The sequence below is a fragment of the Callospermophilus lateralis genome, chromosome 10 (assembly GCF_048772815.1).
Source record: "Callospermophilus lateralis isolate mCalLat2 chromosome 10, mCalLat2.hap1, whole genome shotgun sequence".
Taxonomy (NCBI): domain Eukaryota; kingdom Metazoa; phylum Chordata; class Mammalia; order Rodentia; family Sciuridae; genus Callospermophilus; species Callospermophilus lateralis.
In genome coordinates, this window is record NC_135314.1 from 128,795,208 (window position 1) to 128,819,771 (window position 24,564).

At 33.1% G+C, this 24,564-nt stretch overlaps 1 protein-coding gene across 3 annotated transcripts in view; it reads left to right on the top strand.

Moving 5' to 3' along the window:
* Pik3r4 (phosphoinositide-3-kinase regulatory subunit 4) overlaps positions 1-24,564 on the top strand; it is a 78,848-nt gene that overhangs the window by 11,412 nt on the left and 42,872 nt on the right. For all 3 annotated transcript variants that reach the window (XM_076867872.2, XM_076867874.2, XM_076867873.2), the window contains exons 5-10: positions 1,087-1,669; positions 4,821-4,955; positions 6,537-6,758; positions 12,028-12,201; positions 16,454-16,599; positions 18,396-18,599. In XM_076867872.2, coding sequence (XP_076723987.1) covers positions 1,087-1,669; positions 4,821-4,955; positions 6,537-6,758; positions 12,028-12,201; positions 16,454-16,599; positions 18,396-18,599 — 1,464 coding nt within the window. The remainder of the gene's footprint in view (positions 1-1,086; positions 1,670-4,820; positions 4,956-6,536; positions 6,759-12,027; positions 12,202-16,453; positions 16,600-18,395; positions 18,600-24,564) is intronic.

Consider the following 24,564-nt stretch of genomic DNA (forward strand, 5'->3'; position numbering starts at 1 on the left):
AGTAACAGGGATTAAACTCAGGGGTCAGGGGTACTCAACCACTGAGCCACATTCCTAGCCCTATTTTGTATTTTATTCAGAGACAGAGTCTCACTGAGTTGCTCAGAGCCTCATGGCTTTGACTCTCGATCCTCCTGCCTCAGCCTCCCAAGCTGCTGGGATTTCAGGCATGCGCCACCATGCCTGGCTTAATATCTCTTTTACATTATTTTTTATTTTTATTTTTTTGTGGTGTTAGTCATTGAACCCAGGGTCTTGCATGTGCTAGGTAAGCATTGTATTACTGAACTATACCTCCCGTCCATCTTTAACATTATCTGAAAAATTCAAACCAGTGATTTCACTGGGATGTGTTGGCCAGTGGTAAAGAGCTTGCTTACCTTTCCCAAGGCCTTGGGTTTAATTCCCAGTACTGCAGAGTAAACAAAACAAATACCCTCTACAAATTCCCCTTTTGACTAGATCCTAGAGATATACTTAAACTGTATATTATTTCTTTGGATTTTTTAAAAATATATATATATATTTTAGTTGTAGTTGGACACAATACCTTTATTCTACATTCCATTTTTATGTGGTGCTGAGGATTGAACCCAGCGCCTTGCACATGACAGTACAGTTTTAAACTAGAGATCTGAACAGGACATATGTAAATGGAGTTCAAGGTTTCTGTGATTCCTTCTATAATTGTATATAATTTTTATTTGCAAAAATTTTATTTATATATTTTTCTCTGGAGAAGATCCATTGCTTTTCTTAGATTCTCAGTAGTATCATCTGCTCAGAAAAGTTTAAGAATCTTTGAATTGTAGCTGTCAACATATTATTACCCTATTTTAATAAATGGGGAATGTTATATGTCAGGACTATCTGTAACACATTAGTATGTAATTTCCTTTTACTTTCTAAGATGATAGTAGAGTTTTGTATTCAGGTTCTGAAAGTAGTTTGTGAGATAAATATTGAGGATAGTCAGAATTACCTCAGAAACCCTTTAAGTCACATGTAAATTGCCCTTATAACTTTCATCTGGTTTAATTTCCTGTTCTTAAATATATTTTTATTCCCTTTCTCCCCTTGGTATAGGTAACTCAGATGATTCATCGAGAGCCAGATAAACGTTTAGAGGCTGAAGATTACTTAAAGCAGCAGCGTGGCAATGCCTTCCCTGAAATATTTTACACTTTCCTTCAGCCTTACATGGCTCAGTTTGCTAAGGAAACTTTTCTCTCTGCAGATGAGCGTATTCTTGTTATACGAAAGGATTTGGGCAACATTATTCACAATCTCTGTGGACATGATCTACCTGAAAAAACAGAAGGAGAGCCTAAGGAAAATGGGCTGGTTATCTTGGTGTCTGTTATAACATCCTGCCTACAGACTCTTAAATACTGTGATTCCAAACTTGCTGCTTTGGAACTTATTCTCCATTTGGCCCCAAGATTAAGTGTGGAAATCCTTTTGGATCGGATTACTCCATATCTTCTGCATTTCAGCAATGACTCTGTTCCTAGAGTGAGGGCTGAAGCCTTGAGGACATTGACCAAAGTTCTTGCTCTTGTCAAAGAGGTTCCTCGCAATGATGTCAATATCTATCCAGAATACATTCTGCCAGGCATAGCCCACTTAGCCCAAGATGATGCTACTATTGTTAGACTAGCCTATGCTGGTAAGATTTTATTGTCCAGATTGTAGCTACTCAGGTATTTTTAAAGTTAGTGACTAGAATACCTCTGATTTTTCTGATTTCTTTGGAAATTACAAGTGTGAGCTTGGCTCTTTGAACTATCTGTGTAAATTTTAATGTATTTGTAGCTAATCTTATTCCTGGGATTCAACTTTTGTGTGTTCTTCCATTTCTGAAGTAGTTAGAATTATCAAGTGAAAAAGTATAAAACACAAAATCTTATGCTTTTATTGGTACTTGGAATAAGGCTAATGTTTACAACTATGTGCTTATGATCTAGTGTTTCTAGGCCTTTCTGATGTTTCTCAGAAGAAATCTACTTGTGTAGCTCTCAGTTTTAGTTATAACAGTCTACTATTGAAAAGGATTAGTTTTTTTTGGAGTAATTTTGTATTCAAAGAAACTAGCATACTTTCTAAATTTTAAGGTCCTTCTTCTAATTACTCTAGTGCTTAGGGTGTGTAGTTTCTTTGTGATGAGGTGTTATTACAAACCACTACCTATTTCACTTGTAATTCTTACTCAAAGGTAGTGATACAGATTTATATTTTTAGCTCCCAAAGTCAATTCTGAATGCTTATTTTAGTATAGAAAATGTCACTGAAACATATGTAGTATTATAATTTATTTTGTTTTCTAATGGAAGTCAGAGCTTCTGTTTTGAAGTCTTTGTAAAGAGTACATAGGTTGTACATAGTCATAATTTTGTCACTTTTTTGAAAGAAACTTGCTTAGTTTATTCATTTTATGATTTGCCTGCCACTGTTTTAATGGAGCATGTAAAAAATGGTCTTTAGGCGCTAGTCTTATCTCTAGGCTCATCTGCAAAGGGATTGGTGGTTGTTGGGTGTTTTTCTTTTTCCATACATATATAGTTATTTATACTTATCTCTGCCTGTTTGTTTATTTCTGGTTTCTGGTTTTCATAATTGTATAGGTATAAACTTTAGGTCTAGAAATCCAGGATTTCTTTAAACACAGTAGAGCTTATTATTTATAGCAAGCATATTTATAATTCATTTGGCAAATGTAAATAATGGAACAGAGAAAATCAACTTAGATAACAGAAAAGTTTATAAATTTAAAAAATTAAGTTGTATTTTTCTTTTCAGGGTTTTATGATCCTTTATGGCCTAGTGTATTCCATGTATTTTGATGTATAGGTGCCATAGTAATGTATTGATTACTATTAACCATAGCATAATAGTTGCTGTCTATTACAAAGCCTCCTGGGTGTCAAGGAACCTTCTGCTCAAGATTGTTGCAAGGATTAGTTGTGAGTTGAAGCAGCTTTAAGTAATAAATGTTATAGTGTCTTCATTTTAAAGGTTAGGAAATTGGAATTAGAAGAGTCTAAATAACATGAACCAAGTCTTTGCGGTCTAATTCTCAGTTCTTAGAGCTGCTGGACTAGATATTGGTTTCAAAGCAGTCCTGCTTTTCCTGTCTTCTGGATCTTAATGGTGACAGTCCATGATAACCCAGGGTCATTGTCAGTACCTTTCATTGTTCCTTCATGGCCCAGTGCATGATAAAGAAGCTTTTTAAAGGAAGAGTCAGTCTATTTGATTAAGTATAATTAAACCATACATGTCAGTCATTATAAAGTTTAAAATCAGTGTACTTTTTTTTTTTTTTTTTTAATCTCAGAGATACTGGCATAGATTTCTGTCTTGTTTAAAGTGAACTTTCAAGTGTGTTGTGTTTATGGACCTACATGGGGAAATAATCATAGATCTACTCAGATTTTAAAAGTACCCATGGAAGTAAGAGACTTTTCCTAATAAAGACATATATATATTTGGCCCTCCATAGCCATGGGTTCCTCCTCCATGGATTCAACCGACTATTGATTACCTAACATGTACAGACTTTAAAATTGGCGTTCCCTAAATAATACAGTGTAACAACTATTTATCTAGCATTTAAATACCATTATATAGGCATTAGAGTTGCCTGCAGATGAATTAAAATATATGAGAGGATATGCATAGATTTATTTATTATTTTTACATAAGAGACTTGAGCATCTACAGATTTGGGTATCCAAAAGGGGTTCTCGTACCATTCCTCCATGGACACCAAGGAACGACCATACTCTTCACAGTTGGGGTGTTTATCTAGAATTCTGACTTACTATCAGTGTATGGCCAAGAAATTTCCTGTCTTTAGGGTGAGCAGGCATTACAGGTCATTAAAATCTTGCATACTTAATGTTTAGTATTGGATCTGTTCAGGGAGGTGTTGAACTCAGAATGGTGGGGAGTGAGAGCCCAAGATGAAAAAATCACTGTATTCAACAGGCAAAAACCTCAACTATTATAGGGTGCATTTTTAATTTCATAGATTTTTTAAAAAGTAGGGAAGACGTCAGTTTTAAGTTTAAGTAGGTCAACTTTATGTTCAATTCTTCATTGCTAAGAAGGAAAAATACAGTCTTTGTGTCCTATGTTAAGCATAGAAATGGGAATGCAAGGGAGGATACAGACACGGGAATAAATAAAAATGGAAGGACTATGAAATTACAAGTGAAGAGTAGATAAAATTGATAGTAAACATGATAGTAGAAATTACTTTGTTCCACTAAGAACTTTAGAGTATCACTTTCAAAGCAGTCATTTATTCAATTTGACAGTGGCTCTTTAAGGTAGCTGTGACTCCCATTTATGTGTGAAGAAAGCCAGATTCAGATTGTTTAAACAGCAAGCTAGTAAGTGGCAGGGTGCAGATTTGAGTCCAGGTGTTTCTGATTCCAAAGCCCAGCTTGATGTTATTTTAATTTAAAATTTTCTATGTTAGTCTAATAAATATCTCTGACCTGCCAAGTAATTTTTAAAGGGTAGGCCTTTGTAGAAGAATTAAGCTCCCCCCCATTATATTTGTGTGTCTATATTGGGTTATTTTTGTTATTTTAAATAAAGCTGATGTTTCATTGTTAAAACCGGCAGTTTGGAGATAGTTGTAGATTATGAAGTTAGTTACTGATAATTTGATTAGTTAAATTGAAAAGTCCTAAGTTTCCCCTTAGTTTTATGGTTATTACTTACAATTATAAAGATTTAGGAAAAGTTGTAAGCATCACAGATGTTTAAAATTATAATTATTATAAATTTTCTCCCTCTTTATCTTACAGAAAACATAGCTCTACTGGCAGAAACAGCTCTGAGATTCCTGGAATTAGTACAGTTAAAAAATCTCAACATGGAAAATGACCCTAATAGTGAAGAAATAGATGAAGTTACACATTCGAATGGGAATTATGACACAGGTTGTATAATTTTTTCACCTAAAATTCCTATTAGATTGAATTGCTAAAACTATCATTTGTAGTTTTTATGGGAGATGAAGAAATTGCAGATATTTGGATAGGATGGGTCCTTTGTGATTTTTTTTTCTAACCTTGTACATACATGTTATTTAACTGGAAAATAATCATCTAGACACCCTAGATTCCAAACTTAATTGTTTTTCAGCCAGAATTGATGTGTGTGAACAGTAAAGCTAGCTGAATTATTAAATTCTCAAAAAAATGGAAACATAGCTAGTGAATCTAAATCTTTTCTTATGTCAGTACATTTTGAGTATCCTTAATCACAAATTGCTTATATTTTATATTGTGTGATTTACTTATTAAAACCCATTGCATTTATTGTAAAGAACAGTTGTCATGATAAACTCACTGAAGTTGTGTCTTTGATTTTCCTTTCTTTGTTTCTTTTTTGTGCTGAGGATTGAACCCAGGGGTCCTCTAAGCTACATCCCCAGCCCTTTTTATTTTTTATTTTGAGACAAGGTCTCATTCAGTTTCTGAGGCTGACCTTCAACTTTAATCTTCCTGCCTCAGCCTCCCAAGTAGCTGGGATTATAGGTGTGCATCATCATACTTGGCCTCTGTCTTGATTTCCACACAACCTTTTACAGGTTTTTAGCTAATATTTGAGTGGAAGATTTAGAAGTAAAATCATATCTGCTCCAAGGTGATTTTAGTTGAAGACAACTAGAGAAATCTTATTTATGGATTTTTATGCTATAGACAATTGTGATAGCAATTGGACCTTTGTAGACAATGAATTTAGATATTAAAACTTTCGAGGAGTTAAATCTAAAGTTTTTCTTACTGTGAGTATGTAACTTTGCATAGTGACCTGTTCACCTTTTGCCTTGGTAGTAGCTGGATGGAGCAGGAGTAGTTTCTGCTTTCTTTCCTTTAGTCAACAAATATTTGTTAAACATATTCTGGGCATCAGTCAATTATGAACCTGCTCTGAGTGCAGGGGATATAGTAGTGAATAAAAGAATGATCTGTATTCTTGAACTTTTAATAAATGGAAGATAGGCTAAGTAAATAAATGAAAAGGGATAAGATGAGTAGAAGATAAGTTCAGAAAAGGTGGCTGAATAAATGATAAAGCCTTGACAGGATTGGCAGTATATTTTCTAGCTTTCTAAAATAATAAATCAACATTTGAAAATGTTTTCTAAACATATTGCCTAGTACCATTATATTTATTATATCCAGAGACAATCTGATCTTTTTCAAGTTCTTGATTAAGTCATTATTTTGGAGTAATGTTTACTTTCTGATACTTCCCTCTCATTTTCTTCTTAAATTCATAAGTAGAGATATTTAATTATATAGTAACATACATATAGCATCTGCTTATTAGGATATTCTTCAATTTACATTTTAGTTGACCATTCATCAGAATGTGGAAGAGTGGAAAAGCATAGTGCTTATAGACTATACAAAGTGGTTCATCATCCTGTTATTCCAAGGAGTAAGAAAGAAGGCCCAGTCTATATTAAGGGAGAAAAAAAATTGATCCTTTTTTTTTTTTTTTTTTGGCAGAACTCCAAGCCTTACATGAAATGGTCCAGCAGAAAGTTGTCACTTTGTTAAGTGACCCAGAAAATATTGTGAAACAGACTTTAATGGAAAATGGAATAACAAGGCTGTGTGTATTCTTTGGACGTCAGAAAGCCAATGATGTTTTGTTGTCCCATATGATCACTTTCCTAAATGATAAGAATGATTGGCATCTGCGTGGAGCTTTCTTTGATAGTATAGTCGGTATGTTGTTAAGTTAATGAAATTTCAATTTTAAAATGTAATTGTTTTTGTTTAATATAAATTCATCATCTGCTAACTCTGCAACTTGGAAGCTTTTGAGGGAAAGATGTTGGTGTGTAAAATTAAATAAACCCCCATAATGATAAAAGATTATTCCTAAAAAGTTAAAAAAATTATTTTTAATGACTTGGGGAACTAAGGCCAGAGCAACACAAATTTGGGGCCAGCCTCAGTAATTTAGCAAGACCCTAAGGAACTTAGCGAGATTGTGTCTCAAAATAAAAAATAAAAAGGGCTGGGGATATGGCTCAGCACCTTTGGGTTCAATCCCCAGTACCAAAAATAAATAAAATTGAAATTTAAGATTAATAAATTATACTTTTAAATACTTATTCAAGCTGAAGGATAGGTAATAATATTACCAAATTCATTAATGAGAATTCTTAATATTTTTGTTTTCGTGTTGCATTTGGATGATGTATTTTAGTTAATCAAAAGTGCTTTTGTAATTGAACTATCAGTCCAAGTGAAGGAATAGCATGTGCTTATTGAAATCTGTGTTTTAAAAGAATAATTACCTGGGAAATATCATGAAATATTGTTAAAGTATCTGAAGTAGGTTGTGAGTCTTAAAGTGTGATCCCAGTTGTTTAAATGTAAAAAAAAAAAAACCCAAATTCTGTTTGTAATAAAGACAGTTATACTAAAGTATAAGAGTGATTATTTCTTGGTCTGAGATAGTAGGTAATTGTTCTCTATATTTTCTATGTCAGGTTTTCTACAGTGGATATGGATTACTTTTAGAATTAGAAAATAGTTAAAATATAATTATGGTTGACAGTCTATTAGAAAGTTAAAATTTATACACTTGGCTTTGTGTAAACTGAAATTTTTTGAAAAATTAAGCAACTCTTTTTGTTTTGTTTCATTTTGCAATCTTGATTTTCAAATTTATCAAAGAAGACAGGCATGTTTAATTTTGTAATATAACTCTTTTTACATTTAAATTCAAAATTATAAATAAATGAAGTGGATTTTGTTTGAAGTGTGTTAAATCATGCTTGAGATAGGATTTAATATTTTTTGAATAATATTGATTCCTTTCTTGTTAGGTGTTCTAATCTTTCCAATTTTAGGTTAGGTCACTTATGATATGTTATATGCTAAATACAGATCCCCCATGATCTGTTACCTCCAAAAGGTTAAAAACTCTTCTACACATTGGAAATTGTGGCTGATGATATATACTCTTTGATGATATAGCATAAAGCTAAGGCTTTAAGTTTTGGCTTTTAGTAATGTAGGAAAGTAAATGCTATAAGGGTTGCTGTTGGATTTTTTTTCCTTAAAAAAAGATTAGAGTAAGATATATTCCATTCTTGTGTAAATATTTTGATAGATTCTACTGTCATGTATAACTAAAAAGAATAAATTAAAAAATAATAAAATTAAAAGGGCTAGAGATGTAGTTCAGTGTTAAAGTGCACCAGGTTTAATTCCTGGTATTAAAACATGAAACTAAATAAAATTTAAAAAAATAAAACGAAAGAAACCTATGTGGCAATGAGATTGTTATTTCTGTAAATGCTATCATATAATATTTTGGAAAAAAAGGATACTTTCTGATTTGAAAACCTTTGGAATTCTAGCTTTTTTGTGTTATTATTAAGGGAAATTTCTGTAATTCTCTTTTCTGACATCTTTGTTTTGTTTTTATTTTTGCATTAGTTTATTGATGCATTTATCAGATTTGCATTTAGGAATCTGTCCACCTCAATTCCTGAATATATTATACTTTGCTTCTCACATCTTTTTGTCTTTCTTGCTTCTTTTTTTCCTTCTTCCAGATAATCTTATTTCTTTTCTTAGAAAATAGTGGTCTCAGAACTTCCCCCTTTATTGATCAATTCGTATGTGTTTTGAAGTATATATTAGTTCTTTTTCAATAAAAATTAATTTTCATTGATTATTTATTTATTTATAAAAACCATACATACATGCTATAGAAAGTTTGGAGAATACAGAAACCAAGAAAACAAGCAAATATTTCTAACCCTACATCCTGCATACAAACATTTTAATGTTTTGGTGTTTTTTTCCTACAGGTCTTTCTTTTTTCTTTCTATCCCATCTGTCCTATTCTGTATGTATTAATGGTCAAGAGCAGGCACTGTGGAAACAGACTCGGAGTTCAAGTTCTAACTTGGTCTTTTATTAGTTTGTGGTTCTTGGGAAAGCTTTTTCAATCTTTTTTGTGCCTTAGTTTCCCTATCTGTAAAATAGAGATAAAATATCCATTTAATTGTTTGTTGTGAAGACAAAGTAAATTCACAAATGTAGTAGTGCCTGATATACAAGTGCTATGTATAATATTACTTCTTAATTTAATTTATTGTTTTTAAAACTTTTCTAGTAACATTTTAAGCATATCTAAATGTCATTAAATTCTTTGAAATCATAATTTAATAGATCTAAATTATTCCATTGTATAATTTTATCAGTTCATTTAAGCCTTATTGAAAGTTTATATTATTTTTATTTTTAATCATGTTAAAAGATAGTCTTTTAAATATTTATTTAATTAAGTAAAATACTTAGGTATTTAAGTAGAGTCATGTGCTGCTTAATGGAGTTACATTCTGAGAAATGCACCCTTAGATGATTTCATCATTTTCAGATGGGTGTACATATGCAAACTAAGGGGCATCTGTAATGTCACAAGGTGATATAATCCTGTGGGACTACTGCATAAGTTGTTGTTGATTAAAACATTATTTTTGGCATATGATTGTATTTATTTTTGTTTATTTTCTTAGGATTGAAATTAAATATTTTAATGACTGAGTTAAAGAATACTAGTATGTTTTTAAAACTTTTGTCACATTTTACAAGTTTTTCAAAAAGATATGTCACTTTCCACTCCCATCAACATTAAATGTTGCCCATCCTTGCAGCAAGGAATAGGCTTTCCTTAATCTGTGCTTGTTGGAAGGATAAAATGATAATGGGGTTACATTTGACATGTATTTCTCTGCTTACCTATCAAATTGGAAAATTTTTTTATTTCTTATTTTATGTTTTTTAACTCATTATTTTGACCCTTTTTTTTCTGATGGAGTTATTTATGTGTGTTGATTTTTTTTGTCTTTTATATATACACATAATGAACATTAACTTTTTATCATCTTAAAGGCACATACTTCTCTGTTTGTTTTAACTTGATGATATTTGTTTTTATAGACTTTCTTAAATCAAATTTTATGTAGTCAACTTACTTGATCTTCTGCTCAGTGATTTTTTTTTTTTTTTGCTTTTATACTTTTTCCCATTCCAGAATTAAATCAATCTGTTGTATGCTTTTTCTTCTTCTTGCTTTATTTTGGAAATTTGCTTTTTTTTTTTTGGCGAATAAAATCTAAATTTTATTTTCCCTAATAGTATTTATCAAACACTTTGTTTTGGTTTGTGAAGTTTTCTTTATCATCTGTTGTGTTCTTCTGTTAGGGTCACTTTTCTGGGTATACACTCTATTCCATAGATCTTCCTATTTTGAACACATATTGTACACATATTATATTTACATTATTATATAATCAATATTAGTATCTGGTAAAGTAAATTTCCAGATGTTGTTTCTTCATTTCCATAATGTTCTTCATTTCCATAATGTTCTTCATTTCCATATATGTTTAAGCTTATTGTACATTTCAGCTAGTCAAGTTTCTAAATAACCCACTGCTGGAATTTTCGGTAGTATTTTTCCTTTTATTAAAGGAAACATTTCTGAAATTACTTTTTATCACAAGGGAAATATACTTTTGTAAGTTATCTAGTTTATTCAAAATATATAATAATATATGGAAAGCAGTAGTTGTGATTTACAGAGGCACTACCCAGGTTTGTGTTTTGGGACTATTGTTTTCAGATGATTTGTCACCAGTATTTCTAAATAATATTTTCATAATACTGTTTTCAGTATTATAAACTTTCAATGCTATCTCTTGAATTTTTTTCTATGCCAGATGAAGATTGAATTGACTCCTAACCATGCCTTGATTTCTCTTCCCTTGTCAGTTTTTGAATTGTCAGTTGATTATTACCTTCCAGAGTGCTTTAGTTTTGTTTATTGTTGTTATAACGTTATGTAATTCAGACTAGTCTTATTGCCCTATTTTTTATTTGTACTACAAGAGGATTAATGCCTTCTTTCCTTTTCTTTCTCTCCACTTGTCTTCTCAAAAGCAGTTTCATTGTCATAGGATAATATTTACCTTCTGTTTTATAATCATAGTAACATCTTTTGTGCTTTGTGTAGACTGATTCTAAAGGTTGAGGACAAAATTTACATGATTATGAATGTAGTTTTTTGAATGTAGAGCCAAGTAATATATTTATTTCACCACAATCCGAGTTCTAAGAACCTTACCTAACTTGAGCTTGTGTGTAGCAATGTCAGTCGATTATACTATTTTTCCCTCTTTCTGTGACTATATTACACATTTTAATTTATTTAATGTTAAGTTTCTTTTATTTGTCCAGGAGTTTTAGATTCCTTTGTCTTTCTTTTTTAGAGAAAAATAATATACTGTCTTCATATTTATAATATTTAGCTTCATTCTTAACGATTTTATTTGTTGCTTATAATCTATTTCACTTTTTTTCTTCATGACATTCTTGAAGTTTATTGGCTTTTATTTATAATTTGGGATGACTGAGTTCTGGGTTTTTGTTAGCATCATCTTTTTTCTCCCCTTGAATTCCTAGCTTACATCTATCATTGTTCACATTTTCCATCTTCTTTATTTCACTGGAATTTATCCTCAAACATTTTTTTAGGAAGGATTGCATGAGAAATAAACCTCTGTAGTCCTTGCATGTCTTGAAATGACTTACTTTTTGTTTTCTTATTTGACAGTTTGAGTATAGAATTGCTTTCATAACTTTGAAGGTCTTGCTCTGTTGTCTTCTAGCTTCCATTGATGCTGAAGATCATCTGATGACAGTCTGATTCTTCTTCCTTTTTAGGAGACCTATATTTTCCTTTTTTTAAGTTTTTAGGATCTTTGCATTTTCTTGGTGTCCCAGAATTTCTTGATGATTTGCTTTGGTATGGGTCTTTTTCATTTATTATGCTGGGTAGGAAGTGCAATGTTTTTTCCTGAGTTGTTGATCAATATATTTGGCTTTTGATTAATTTTAATGTTTTATATAGTGATAATGTATACTTTCAGGTATTGAGTAATTATGTAATGTTGCTCTTCATTTTCAGGTGTTGCTGCCTATGTTGGCTGGCAAAGCTCCTCGATTCTCAAGCCCCTGCTGCAACAAGGTCTCAGTGATGCTGAGGAATTTGTTATTGTGAAAGCTCTTAATGCACTTACCTGTATGTGCCAATTAGGACTACTACAAAAACCCCATGTCTATGAATTTGCCAGTGATATTGGTGAGTTTCTGTTTTGAAAACTTAGAATGGGAAAATCAGGGTATGGGAATAATTTCATAAAATTTCTATTGTAACTTTATCATTGTAACTTTATTATTTTAAGTATTGATTGTGTATGTATGTGTACATTTATGCATGCATGTATGCAAGAGACAGATGGACTTATTTCCTTCATCTCAGGTTGGGAAGTATTGTTTTGTTTTCATCAGTTGTTAAATCTTTGTGACCATTGGAAAAACTCAGTGTTTATTATTATTTTTTTAAACATGATATGCATAAGGTGTTTACTATTCTGAAGATTAAGTGTATTTTGGGTTGTAGCTCAGTGGTAGAGCACATGCTTAGGAGTTATGAGGCCCTGAGTTCAATCCCCAGTACCAAAACAAAATAACCCCCAAACACCTTAGTCCAGTACCAAAACAAAATAACCCCCAAACACCTTAGTTTTAGGACACTTGATTATTATTCAAGTTGACCACTGGATGTGAAAGGTTGTTTATGACATCTGTTCTTGCATTGTTTGGTAGTAAACAATTCATAGTATTGAAAGTACTATTAGTAATTTTATGAACCAATGGAAGGAATGTATTCCTTGAGCTTTATACATGGATCTGTTTTTCTCAAACATTGAAAATGCAGAATAATAGCAAACAAATACATATGGCAAATGCTAAAATTAAGAATATCTTGAATTTTTAATGGTATTATTACTTTAAGAAAGAAACCAATGTAATATTGCCAGTAGGCTTTGTGTATTGAAAGGACATGTAATCTTAGAAAATTTCCTTTTCACATAAGATACTTAATTTCTGCAGAATGATTTGGCAGGGAAAATTGGTGGAAAGTCAGACCTGGCAAAAGGCAAAATTTTCTTCTTTTTAAAGACTGAGTAGTATTTCATTGTCTTTATCCATTCAGTCTTCAATAGACACAGGCTAATTCTCTCTCTTTGTTATTGGGAGAATGCTGTAGTAAATATTGGAGTGCAGATATATCTACAAAGGTGCTGACCTAATTTCCTTTGATGATAGTTTACTTTGATAGATCATAGGTAGTTCACTTTGTTTTTTGAGGACCCTTCTTATTGTTCTCCATAGTGACTGTTCTCATTTACATTCTCACCAACAGTGTACAGGTGATCCTTTTTTTGTATATCTTGATCAGATTGTCTTTTGTGTTTTTGATAGTTAACCATACTGACATGTGAGGTGATACCTCATTGTTGGTTTGATTTGCATTTCCCTAATTAGTGACAGTGAACATATTTTTCATATTTCTGTTGACCATTTGTATGTATTCTTTTGAGAAATGTTTAGTTTGGTCTTTTGGCTCTGGGTTATGCCTAGGTCCTGGGTTGTTGGGTTTGGGCCTGGCTGTGGGCCTAGGCCTGAGCCTGAGTCTAGGTCTGTAGAGGGTAGCCTGATGTTGGGGTCTTTTGGGGTGGATATGGAGTCTGAATCCATGGAGGTGGGCCTGGGCCCTGGGTCCATAATGACTGACCTAGAGGCTGAGACTGCAAGGGTATGCATGGAACCTGGGTTTCAATCCACTTTCTTTTTCTTTCACTCCCATTCCACCTCCTCTCCCTTCTCCCTTTCTCTCTCCCTCTTATGGTGCTGTATCACTGAGATTACACTCCCAGCCTATCTCAGTCTGTTTTCTGTTGCTGTAATTGAATACCAAAGGCACAGTAATTTATTTTTTTAAAGAGGCTTATTTACTTTGTGGTTCTGGAAATCTAAGAGCATGGTGCCAGTATCTGCTTGGCATATGGTAATGAGGATCTTTCTGCCAGATCATGACATGATAGAAGGCATCACATGGTAAGGCAGAGCAATCTCGCTTGGGCCTTCCCTACTTATAAATCCATAGCCTCATTGGATTAAGGTCCCACCCTTATGCCTAATTAAACCTTTATTATTTCCTAGAGGCTCCACCTCCAAATACCATAGTTGAATTAAGTTTCTACCCTGTTAATAATTGACACCGATTATTCAATTTTAATATGAGTTTTGGTGGGAGACATTTGAATCATAGCACTGTTTCTCACTGGGGTAAGCCTGGTGCTGTGGTCCTTGGCAAAGCTGGATGCTCACTTAACTCTACTTCCACTTAAAAGGTGTCACTCCAGGCTGTGCTTCCCAGGCTTTGAATAAGGTAATGTGACAATGTCCTTTCTACCCTCTTCAGTAAATCTTTTCTTATTTTTGTGCTTATACTCAAGTGCTGCAATCTCTCACCTAGGTTCTTTGGCTCTCATATATTTCCTATATGAATAGTTGTTAAATAGATTTTTCTGCAAGAGGGTGAAAGCTGAACTATCTTATTCTACCATTTTGCTTACATCACTGCTTTAGAGACTTTTTAAAAAAATTTTTTTAGATGTTGATGGACCTTTATTTTTTTCATTTATTTATATGCGGTACTGAGAATTGAATCCAATGCCTCACACATGGTAGGCAAGTGCTCTACCACTGAGCCACAACTCCAGCCCCCTGTAGTGATTTTTAAAGGGAAAGATAATGATGTTCTTGATAGAGATTATCATGATTTCTTTGGCAGCTCTTTAAAAAGCTATGTTATTCTCACTTAGATGTAAATACTATCTTCTTCTTGTGCTTGTCTTCAGTGAATTAGAATGTGTGGAATAGGGAAAAGATTAAGTACTTTGGTTTATAAGAAATTCTTTTGATTGAGGCTTCTTATTTTTTGAGTATTTGACATGGTCTAGTATTGATATAATAATGTTGTATGTGGGTCAACTGCAAAAATCTCAGTAAATACTTAAATAAATGTATCATGCATCTATGAGTTGTATGGGTGGTTCTGCTTCAGGCTATGCATCTCTAGATTGTCTTAGGTGAGTGTGATCCATCTGTCTCATTATGTGGCCCTGGTTATAATGATTGTGGCTAACTAGGTTATATTCTTATGATGATATCAGAAACAAGAGAAGGAATCCTAGCTAAGCAGCACATTTCAAGTTTCCCTCTGGACTAATGTTTGGTAGCATGCATTGGCCAAAGCTAGCAAGATGATAGAGCTGAAAGAGCAAGGGACTAGAAGGTATGCTTGCATACCCTAAGTGCATACACATTGCATATGTATGGTTAAGATTTGAGATCAGTAATTTAGTAAGACACAGTGTCCAACTTCTGTCATGCATTTATGGTTTTGGATACTTTTTCGAGGTTTATGATGTTTTTCAGTTTTCATTTCCCCTCTTTGTCAGAGGGAAAATACCAGCCCTCCCTTGTTTGATGGTTCACAGATTGTAGGTTTATAAAATAACAAAACTTTTTGTGAATTTAGAAGAAATGGAAATGAGAGAACTTAGGAGAAGGATCTTAAATGAATCTTTTCTAATTCCTCTTTTACTTAAGTATTAGCAACATATAGTGCTATTTATTTATAAATGTAAATTTCTTATGGAATAAATATTCTGTAAATAAATATCTTTGCATAATCAGAGCCAGTGAAATTTTTTTGCACTTAGAAGTTTGAATTTTATTCTAAATCAGGTTAGTCTAATTTTGATTAGTTGAAATCATTAATTTTATGTTTAATACATAAAAGGAATGAAAAGACATTGATTTAATTTTCTAATTTATTTTGTAGTTTTTAAGAATGGGCATGATGTTTTCTACCTTTTTAGTTTCCATTCATGATATTTTGTGAATGGAATTATGAATTATATGTTAGGTTTGTTCAAACCCCTGCATTTAAAAATAATTCCAGATAGATCAAATTATTCCCTTAATTGTAAGGCTGTGGCTTGCAGAAGAAAAGCTTCCCAGTTTCTCTGCTTCTTGTATGAAAGATACTGTGTCCTTGATCTTTTGTGGGAGTTTAATTGGAAGAGTTAATCATTTGCTTTATGTTGTTAAGACTTTATGTCTGGGGTCAATATTTGTTAATCTAGTATTATAAGTGAATAGGTGACCATACATCTTCAGCTCTGGCTAAAAAGTGGAAATGTAAGAAATGTAAAATTCTCAGAAAATAGGTAACTTTTTATTCTTTAATGGTATTGCTTATCTCTGTGGTAAGGGGCTATTATAATAGTAACTATGCATTCAATTGATTGAGTTTATGCACAGATGAATTGAGTATGTGATGAAATCTTATAGTAACATTGTGGTTATGTGGGTAATAATCTGTATGGAATTTGTTATAAGGCAAGAATTTGTCCTGATTGTTTGAAACTATTTGTGAAACTGCTTTGATACATAACTTTTTTTTTCTTCTTTAGCCCCTTTCCTATGTCATCCTAATCTATGGATACGCTATGGTGCCGTGGGATTTATCACAGTGGTAGCCCATCAAATAAGTACAGCTGATGTCTACTGTAAACTGATGCCTTATCTTGATCCATATATTACCCAACCAATAATACAGGTATACATGTTCTAATTTGGAGTCAATCTTCCTTACAAACTGTGTCTCTTAAAAATAAAATGACTAGACTGATTTCTTCTTCTTTTTTTAGTTTTTAAAAATTTAAGTTGGACTATAACATCTTCATACTCCTTTCAAGCTAGTTAATGTTCACGGACCAAGCAACCTTGATAGCTGAGAAAAGTTCAAGATAATATTATGTCACACATAATATAGTGTGCAGTAGTTCATGCTTTATTTTCTTTACATAATGTAAAATATGTGTTCTTAAAGTGAAAAGTATAATTGATTTCAGTCAAGTTATCATTTATAATAAATTAGTATGTGTGTTGTCTCTCTCTTTCTATCTCTTTTTACCAGCACTAACTGGTTCTGGTTTCTTTTTTAAAAACCTAATAATGATTCCCTTCCCCTCCTTCCAGCCTTATTGTGTCTGGTGATAAACTTTGAATCTGTCATTTGTGCAAAGCAAATTTATTTGTTTATCAGTGTTTATATTGTTCATCTTGTTGGGCAGCTAACTATAAAAATAGATATCTAACTTGAATAGAATACTGAAGGATGAGTCTGGCTGTTAAAGCATCCTGCTTTTACTAAAACTCCATTTTCCATTTGGAAATTTACGTGCTTCTCTGGTTTGTTATGTTTTTATATCAGTGAGTCTTTCCTTTGATTGAAAAAAGTGACATTGGATATACTCTGTCAAATAGGAATCTTTGGCTATGCTGTGTCATCAGTTTTATTTTCAGATTCAACCATTTCTAGGGATCATCATTCTTTATTTCATAGAGTTTGTAGAATTTTTTTTCAATTTGTGTATATATAAGAGCAATTTGTTTATTTGGAAGATGGTTAACACTACTAGTAAGTATGCCTTTTCATTTTGGATATTTATTTATGCTCTCTTGGAAATCAGGGATAGAGGTGCCTACTCCTTTTCATGAGTTATTCTATTTATTTTATTACTGTTTTATATTTTGAAGGCAGGGATCAGGAATAGAGAGTAAGATTATCCATTTGCTACATAAATCTTTCCTTTTTACAGTTTAGACAAAAGATAACCTTTAGTGCAAGTTTCCACTGACCAACTCACTAGCTAATTGAATAAATCTAAAAAAGATCCTTTTTGGTTAATGTTAGTAATGCTAATCATTTTTATTATATGATCAACAAGGAATTTTTAAAAAATTTAGTTGTAGATGGACACAATATATATATTTATTTATTTTTATGTGGTGCTGAGGATGACGTGAGCAAGGCAAGCGCTATACCACTCAGCTGCAGCCCCAGCCCCGGAAAATATTCTTGGTGATAATAAAAGGAAGAATTTTATGATATCTATGGAGAGAGCATATAAGAAATATTAATTAAGTGGTTGAATCTGTTGGGAAAATGTGGAAACTGAAGGGAAGACCTGTGGTTACTTATCATCTCTGGTTTAGCATTTATGTATTAGCCCTCTGAACTGCAGATGTTTTTTAGATCTAGAAAGTATTCTGTCATGTTTGGATCTAGAAAAGGTTCTTTTGACTTTCTGAAAAATTTTGGCATGGATATATATTATTAGTCTTTGAGCATGATAGACAGAAGTGTATTTCAGTGGTAATAGAGAAAAGTAAGAAATACCTTAACCCTTTAAAGCTCCCTACTATTCGTTTTTCTTTTGCAAATATTGCAAATGTTGATATCTTTCATTTTCTTAGAAAATAAGTACCTGTATTAGCTTACACAGGTTGTATTCAACTGAATCTGAAAATAAGTATTTTTCACTGATTCTTTCTATTCTTCTAATATAGATTGAAAGAAAACTTGTCCTACTCAGTGTTTTAAAAGAGCCAGTAAGTCGTTCTATATTTGATTATGCTTTGAGATCTAAAGATATTAGTAGCTTGTTCAGACATCTTCACATGCGTCAGAAGAAACGAAATGGGTCTCTACCTGACTGCCCTCCACCTGAAGATCCTGCCATAGCACAGCTTCTGAAGAAATTGCTCTCACAGGTTGTATCACCTTTCTGAAATCTTTTTTTTTAATTAAATACAAATTTAATAAAATCTTGAAGCATTCACTTAAATATTAAAAATGTTTTTGATTAGGTTACATCATAACAAATGAAAATAAATATGGCAAATATGCATTTGCTTTGGTACCTATGCAGGTGACTATAAGGCATTGGGTTGAACTAAATAAAGAGTTATAGGAAAACTATTAAGTTTCTTTTGTGATTATTGGCTAAATAAATGAGAAAGTAAAAATAACCTTAGATTTAAGTAATATTCTTGATTTTGTTTTATATTTCACCAAAATATAATGAAATCCAGTTAGAAGAAACATTTTAAAACATATACACAATATGTAAAAATTTCATTTCTTTTCAGTCCACATTTTTATAAAATTCTTATTGTATACAAAAAACTGAAATGACTTAGATTTAGAGTATATCTTTTTATAAATTGCTACATCCAAGCCTGTGAGTTTGGATCAGTTAACTCTTTCTTAGAACTAGGAAGTAATCTTTATATTTTACTTGGATTTGGTAATACAGCTTTAGAAATATTAAGTCTATATTTAGCCTCCTCTTTTATGAGTGATGTGTGGGACCCAGAGAGTCAAGACAGGAATAAAAATGGTCAGAAGTAAGGCAGATACTGAGGAACTACGTTAATGATTATCTTTAATTCTGAAGAATGTTTTTGGAAAGAATATTTGTCAGTCATCTCTTGTCTAACAAGAAAAGAAGATGAGAAAATGCATTCATTTTCTAACTAATTGTCTTGGGTGAAAGGAGGGAGCAAAAAGGAGCAGGTCTCATGGCCTTTCTTTTTTCTGCTACCTGCTGTTTTCCCAGGCATTCCCACTACTGCTCTTGTCTCCATGCTAGCCCTTTTTACTGAGTACCATGATAAAAGCACAACCATCCACTGGCTTCCATTCTTCTGAAATGTTGGGTGCTTGGTATATTTGTCATTTAGGCCTTCATTTGAGTGGACAAAAGAGGAACAAATAAACCTGTTTTGTTGTTTCTGGTGATAACAACATTAGAAGATTCATAGCATTAGACGATTCATAAACATTAGAAGACTATACTCTGTTCAAGGGACAGGCATTGCTAGTAGAAGGGAGAGCAGGATCTTCTGCGATCCTCAGAAGAAACAACAGCAGAGCAACACTAGCTTCCATTTTTGAGAAGACCTACTGTAGTTGTGCATTTCATATTTTGTGATCTAAAAACAAACTTGAACAACTTATTATCCCTGTATTATAGATGAAGAAACTGAGACACAAAGTAGTTAACTTGCCTGTGTTTGCGCAGTACAGTAAGTTTCAAAATTGGCATTGGAACCTAAACCTGTCCAACTCCAAAGCACATGCTCCTACACTATTCCATGTTGTCTCTCATATAAGATAATCAGGACAGAAAGCTAAGACTGAGAAGCAAGCTTGGGTTTTGTACAGACTTAGCACGAAATTCATGTGTAGATCATGTCCTCCAGCCCCTTGCAGGACTTTTTTTTAAACTTCATCCTTTTTGGTATCTATACTACCTAAATTTCTTAGGATTACTAGCAGAGGCTTAGAGCCATGGGAACCCTTGGAGATAGGAATTGAATTATTATTCCTAATGTCAAGGCTGTACAGATAATTTTTTTCAGCTTTTGCAAGCAGTAGCTCTATTCATAGTTTTGTTTTTGTTTTGTTTTAACTTGGGGCTTAACAGTTTTTTGGACAGCTGTGTACTTGAAGTATATATGGGTAACATAGGCTTTTCTATCCTTGCATTGTTCCTATAGGAAAATATGTTCAGAGTTCCAGTTAATAGACTTAAAATACTTAAAATACACTTCTGGAACATCATTCTTATGGGAGTTGGACTCCAGATTTTCAGTAGGATTTACCATCAGGAGTTGACACATGGCAGGGCTGATTTTAGTTAGAGCTCATCTACAAGAGCTTCCTGTTTTATTTGTATCCATTTAATCAGGTGCTAATAAAGAATTCAGAGTGATTTCATTGCTTGTGTAAGAAAATGAAATTTTTGACTTTTTAATGGATTTTTAATTTTAGTAAATTTTGAGCAATATAAATACAAACATAGAATTGAAAAAGTATAAGAAGATATGTGATAAAATGTAAGTTTCCTCCATTCCCTGACCCTCAGCCATCAGTTTCTTTCTCTCTTGATGTGAATTTATGTGTTGGGTGCTGAATACCTTTATATAGTGTTGAGTTTCTTTTCTCATACAATCACTGGGAATTAGTTTCATCCTTTTAAAAACCTTACTTTTAAGCTTTGTTAGGCCAGGTTTAGAGCAAGCTTTAGTTGGCCAGGTTAGCCCAGCTACTGACAGTCTTTGTGAGCACGATGCTCTGTGTATATTATATTCTTTCACTTCTGGCTGCTGAGAACATGGACTATTCCCAGCCTGTGTTCTAGGAATCATTTGGCCTACTGTTCTTTCCTGTTGCTCTTTTTCTTCTCAGGTATCTTCATCACACACATACAGTTTTTGAAGCTCTCGCTCTGGGCAGATCCCTCTTCATTTCTCTGCCCCACAAATTTTAGCTTTTGTGGCATTCTTGAAGTCTGACCTGTCTCTTGAACCAGATGTTTTGTACTCTTAATTTCTTTTCCAGAGCCATGGCCTGGAAACACTTCAGTCAGTATTCTGGAACAGTAATGGGACTCACCTTTATCTTGGAGATGCAGCCCTATTTTCCCATGCTTGAAAAATGTTGTTTCATATTTTTGTCCAGTTTTAAAGTTGTTTAAAGTGAGAAGGTAAATCTGGTCCCTGTTACTCCATCATGACTAGAAGCAGAAGTCTGTGGGTTGTTTATGGGCTTGTAGTAGTATTGCTCTGTAACTTGGGCTTAATCTCAGGTAGAACAAACTCTCTTGGCTTTATTTCTTATTCAAGATTGTCTTAGCTCTCCTTGGTCCTTTACATTTTCATATAAATTTTCCATATGATATTTTATATCAGCTCTGTTAGTATATTGTTGATATTTCATTGAATTTATAGGAAAAATTAACATCTTGGCAGTATTGATTTTTTTCAGTTCCTAAACAAGGTATATGTTTTCATATTACTAGGTCTTATTTAATTGGTCTCAGTAATGATGTATGTCTTTTTTTTTTTTTTGAAGTTCATCTTCTTTATTCAAAAACCTTGAAAATTAAAGCACTGCCTCTTGCCACCGTCACAATCCCAGTAGGAAGGCAAATTCCAAGATTGAGATAATTGGTTGAAATCCAAGAATATAAGAGGTCATCTAGATGACGTAGATGTGCTTATAATGTTGCTTAATCACCACTGAGATGAAAATACAGAGGTGGGTTAATTATAATAGGAAACTTGTGGACATCACTCCTCACAACAGAACATGTCAGCAGACTCTCAGAGGTTTGGGAAACTGTGGAGTAAATAATTAGGAAGAACTACTTTGAAAACCTGTACCCAAATGAACAGTGAAGGGAAATTTCTTTTTAAAGAAATATTTAAACGTGGGGCTGAGGTTGTGGCTCAGTGGTAGAGCACTTGCCTAGCATGTCTAAGGAACTGGGTTCAATTCTCAATACCACATAAAAATGAATAAATGAAGTAAAAGTATTATGTCTATTTATAACTAAAAGTAAATTTTGAAAAACAAATATGTAAACCAATAAATGCAAGAAGAAGTGATAGAATTAATAATTTTATAAAATCATATGAATAAGTAAATTTAGGCAATGTTAGTCAAAAACTGTTAACATATCAAAGAGAGACAGTCCAGCAAGATGTGCCTAAAATATTCTTCCAAAAATAAAATTGAACCTGGGTTCCATCTAACCAACTTATATAATTACCAATTTATAGGAAATACAGAGGCAGAGAAACTTGAAAAAAAATGATATCATGGGAATGCAACCAGTAAAATCCCAGTGATGTGAAAATTCTACAAGACATACTGGGTTCTGCCACAGATAAATTACAATAAATACCAAAAAAAGAGATAAAGGGGTAAACTATAGACCCAAAGAGACGTTTAAGTTACATCTATAGGTGCAATGCCTGTGCTTTATTTGGATCCTAACTCAAAAATTTTCAATTTCATAGGATTTATTTTATTTTTTTTATATAATATGGGTCATCAATATTTTATTTTTTATTTTATTAAATGTTATCCATTATAATTTATTTATTTATTTATTTTTATTGTTGGTTGTTCAAAACATTACATAGTTGTTGATATATCATATTTCACACTTTGATTCAAGTGGGTTATGAACTCCCATTTTTACCCCATATGCAGATTGCAGAATCACATCGGTTACACATCCACTGATTTACATATTGCCATACTAGTGTCTGTTGTATTCTGCTGCCTTTCCTATCCTCTACTATCCCCCCTCCCCTCCCCTCCCCTCCCCTCCCCTCCCATCTTCTCTCTCTACCCCATCTACTGTAATTCATTTCTTCCCCTTGTTTTTTTTTTTTGCCCTTTTCCCTCACTTCCTCTTGTATGTAATTTTGTGTAACCATGAGGGTCTCCTTCCATTTCCATGCAATTACCCTTCTCTCTCCCTTTCCCTCCCACCTCTCATCCCGTATAATGTTAATCTTCTTCTCATGCTCTTCCTCCCTACTCTGTTCTTAGTTACTCTCCTTATATCAAAGAAGACATTTGGCATTTGTTTTTTAGGGATTGGCTAGCTTCACTTAGCATAATCTGCTCTAATGCCATCCATTTCCCTCCAAATTCTATGATTTTGTCATTTTTTTAATGCAGAGTAATACTCCATTGTGTATAAATGCCACATTTTTTTTTTATCCATTCGTCTATTGAAGGGCATCTAGGTTGGTTCCACAGTCTTGCTATTGTGAATTTTGCTGCTATGAACATTGATGTAGCAGTATCCCTGTAATATGCTCTTTTTAAGTCTTTAGGGAATAGACTAAGAAGGGGAATAGCTGGGTCAAATGGTGGTTCCATTCCCAGCTTTCCAAGAAATCTCCATACTGCTTTCCAAATTGGCCGCACCAATTTGCAGTCCCACCAGCAATGTACAAGTGAACCCTTCTCCCCACATTCTTGCCAGCACTTGTTGTTGTTTGACTTCCTAATGGCTGCCAATCTTACTGGAGTGAGATGGTATCTTAGGGTGGTTTTGATTTGCATTTCTCTGACTGCTAGAGATGGTGAGCATTTTTTCATGTACTTGTAGATTGATTGTATGTCCTCCTCTGAGAAATGTCTGTTCAGGTCCTTGGCCCATTTGTTGATTGGGTTATTTGTTATCTTATTGTCTAATTTTTTGAGTTCTTTGTATATTCTGGATATTAGGGCTCTATCTGAAGTGTGAGGAGTAAAGATTTGTTCCCAGGATTAGGCTCCCTATTTACCTCTCTTATTGTTTCTCTTGCTGAGAAAAAACTTTTTAGTTTGAGTAAGTCCCATTTGTTGATTCTAGTTATTAACTCTTTTGCTATGGGTGTCCTATTGAGGAATTTGGAGCCCGACCCCACAGTATGTAGATCGTAGCCAACTTTTTCTTCTATCAGATGCCGTGTCTCTGATTTGATATCAAGCTCCTTGATCCATTTTGAGTTAACTTTTGTGCATGGCAAGAGAAAGGGATTCAGTTTCATTTTGTTGCATATGGATTTCCAGTTTTCCCAGCACCATTTGTTGAAGACGCTATCCTTCCTCCATTGCATGCTTTTAGCCCCTTTATCAAATATTAGATAGTTGTAATTTTGTGGATTGGTTTCTGTGTCCTCTATTCTGTACCATTGGTCCACCCGCCTGTTTTGGTACCAGTACCATGCTGTTTTTGTTACTATTGCTCTGTAGTATAGTTTGAAGTCTGGTATAGCTATACTGCCTGATTCACACTCCCTGCTTAGCATTGTTTTTGCTATTCTGGGTCTTTTATTTTTCCATATGAATTTCATGATTGCTTTCTCTATTTCTACAAGAAAT